This window comes from Dendropsophus ebraccatus, chromosome 13, assembly GCF_027789765.1.
Source record: "Dendropsophus ebraccatus isolate aDenEbr1 chromosome 13, aDenEbr1.pat, whole genome shotgun sequence".
NCBI classification, from domain to species: domain Eukaryota; kingdom Metazoa; phylum Chordata; class Amphibia; order Anura; family Hylidae; genus Dendropsophus; species Dendropsophus ebraccatus.
The window spans coordinates 81,663,040-81,665,387 of NC_091466.1; the positions used below are offsets into that span (position 1 = coordinate 81,663,040).

Genomic DNA, 2,348 nt, shown 5'->3' on the forward strand with positions numbered 1-2,348 from the left:
CCCGCTGAGAAAGCGCCCCCCCTGCAGAGAAAGAGAGAGTGCCCCCTTGCAGAGAAAGAGAGAGAGCGCCCCCCCTGCAGAGAAAGAGAGAGAAAAAAGCCCACTGAGAGAGCGCCTCCCTGCAGAAAGAGAGCTAGAAGAGCCCGCTGAGAGTGCCCCCCCTGCAGAAAGAGAGAGAGCGAGAAGAGCCCGATGAGAGAGCGCCCCCCTGCAAAGAAAGCGAGAGAGCGCAAGAGCCCACAGAGAGCGCCCCCCTAAAGAGAGAGCGCGAGAAGAGCCCGCTGAGAGAGCGTCCCCCTGCAGAGAGATAGAGAAGACCCCACTGAGAGTCATGTCCCTCCTTTCCCTTCTTCCCTCCTGTAACATATATAAAGGTTTCCATCATGTCCTCCCCTTTCCCTTCTTCCTCCTGTAACATATATAACGGTTTCCATCATGTCCTCCCTTTCCCTTCTTCCCTCCTGTAACATATATAAAGGTTTCCATCATGTCCTCCCTTTCCCTTCTTCCTCCTGTAACATATATAAAGGTTTCCATCATGTCCTCCCTTTCCCTTCTTCCTCCTGTAACATATATAAAGGTTTCCATCCTGTCCTCCCTTTCCCTTCTTCCTCCTGTAATATATACAAAGGTTCCATAATGTCATCCCCTTTCCCTTCTTCCTCCTGTAACATATATAAAGGTTTCCATCATGTTCCCCCTTTCCCTTCTTCCTCCTGTAACATATATGAAGGTTTCCATCATGTCCTCCCTTTCCCTTCTTCCCCCTATAACATATATAAAGGTTTCCATCATGTCCCTCTTTTCCCTTCTTCCTCCTGTAACATATATAAAGGTTTCCATCATGTCCCCCTTTCCCTTCTTCCTCCTGTAACATATATAAAGGTTTCCATCATGTCCCCCCTTTCCCTTCTTCCTCCTGTAACATATATAAAGGTTCCATCATATCCTCCCTTTCCCTTCTTCCTCCTTTAACATATATAAAGGTTTCAATCATGTCCCCCCTTTCCCTTCTTCCTCCTGTAACATATATAAAGGTTTCCATCATGTCCTCCTTCCCCTTCTTCCTCCTGTAACATATATAAAGGTTTCCATCATGTCCCCCCTTTCCCTTCTTCCTCCTGTAACATATATAAAGGTTTCCATCATGTCCTCCCTTTCCCTTCTTCCTCCTGTAACATATATAAAGGTTCCATCATGTCCTCCCTTTCCCTTCTTCCTCCTGTAACATATATAAAGGTTTCCATCATGTCCTCCCTTTCCCTTCTTCCCTCCTGTAACATATATAAAGGTTTCCATCATGTCCCTCCTTTCCCTTCTTCCTCCTGTAACATATATAAAGGTTCCATCATGTCCTCCCTTTCCCTTCTTCCTCCTGTAACATATATAAAGGTTTCCATCCTGTCCTCCCTTTCCCTTCTTCCTCCTGTAACATATATAAAGGTTTCCATCATGTCCCTCCTTTCCCTTCTTCCTCCTGTAACATATATAAAGGTTTCCATCATGTCCTCCTTCCCCTTCTTCCTCCTGTAACATATATAAAGGTTCCCATCATGTCCTCCCTTTCCCTTCTTCCTCCTGTAACATATATAAAGGTTCCATCATGTCCTCCCTTTCCCTTCTTCCTCCTGTAACATATATAAAGGTTCCATCATGTCCCCCTTTCCCTGCAGGTGGGGCAGCACAGTGTAACCACTCACCCATCTCCTGCCGTGTGCTGCACACTCCTCCCCCGTACCGCTGCAGTATTCCGGCTGCCGCCTCAGCGCACACTCCGCTGTTCCGTGCAAAGCCCAGATAGTTATAGGAGCCCATGTTAATGACGCCCCTAATGACCCGTCCGGTGAACCTGAGAGTGACATCACAGAAACCATTATGCTGGGTCAGGGTGAGCGCACACACGGCACAGGGGTGGGGGGATGTGCACACCGAGGGGGGAGCGCACACACAGCACCGAGGGGGGGGGGAGCGCACACACAGCACTGCGGTGGGGGGAGCACAGACACAGCACCGGGGGGGGGGGGAGGGGTTGGGGGGGAGCGCAGACACAGCACCGGGGTGGGGGGGGGGAGGGGTTGGGGGGGAGCGCAGACACAGCACCGAGGGGGGGGGGGGGGGGAGCGCACACACGGCACCGGGGGCGGGGGAGCGCACACACGGCACCGAGGGGGGGGGGGGAGCGCACACACGGCACCGGGGGCGGGGGAGCGCAGACACAGCACCGAGGGGGGGGGAGCGCACACACAGCACTGTGGTGGGGGGAGCACAGACACAGCACCGGGGGTGAGGGGGGGGAGGGGTTGGGGGGGAGCGCAGACACAGCACCCGGGGGGGGGGGGGGGGGGGGA

General features: G+C 53.0%; 1 protein-coding gene across 1 annotated transcript in view; it reads right to left on the bottom strand.

Annotated features, from left to right (window-relative positions):
* The window catches only part of SPTLC2 (serine palmitoyltransferase long chain base subunit 2), a 13,924-nt gene extending 12,077 nt beyond the window's left edge, over positions 1-1,847 (bottom strand). Inside the window, exon 1 of the mRNA XM_069951406.1 lies at positions 1,701-1,847. Coding sequence (XP_069807507.1) covers positions 1,701-1,815 — 115 coding nt within the window. The 5' untranslated portion in view covers positions 1,816-1,847. The remainder of the gene's footprint in view (positions 1-1,700) is intronic.
* Between the last annotated feature and the right edge of the window lie 501 nt (positions 1,848-2,348).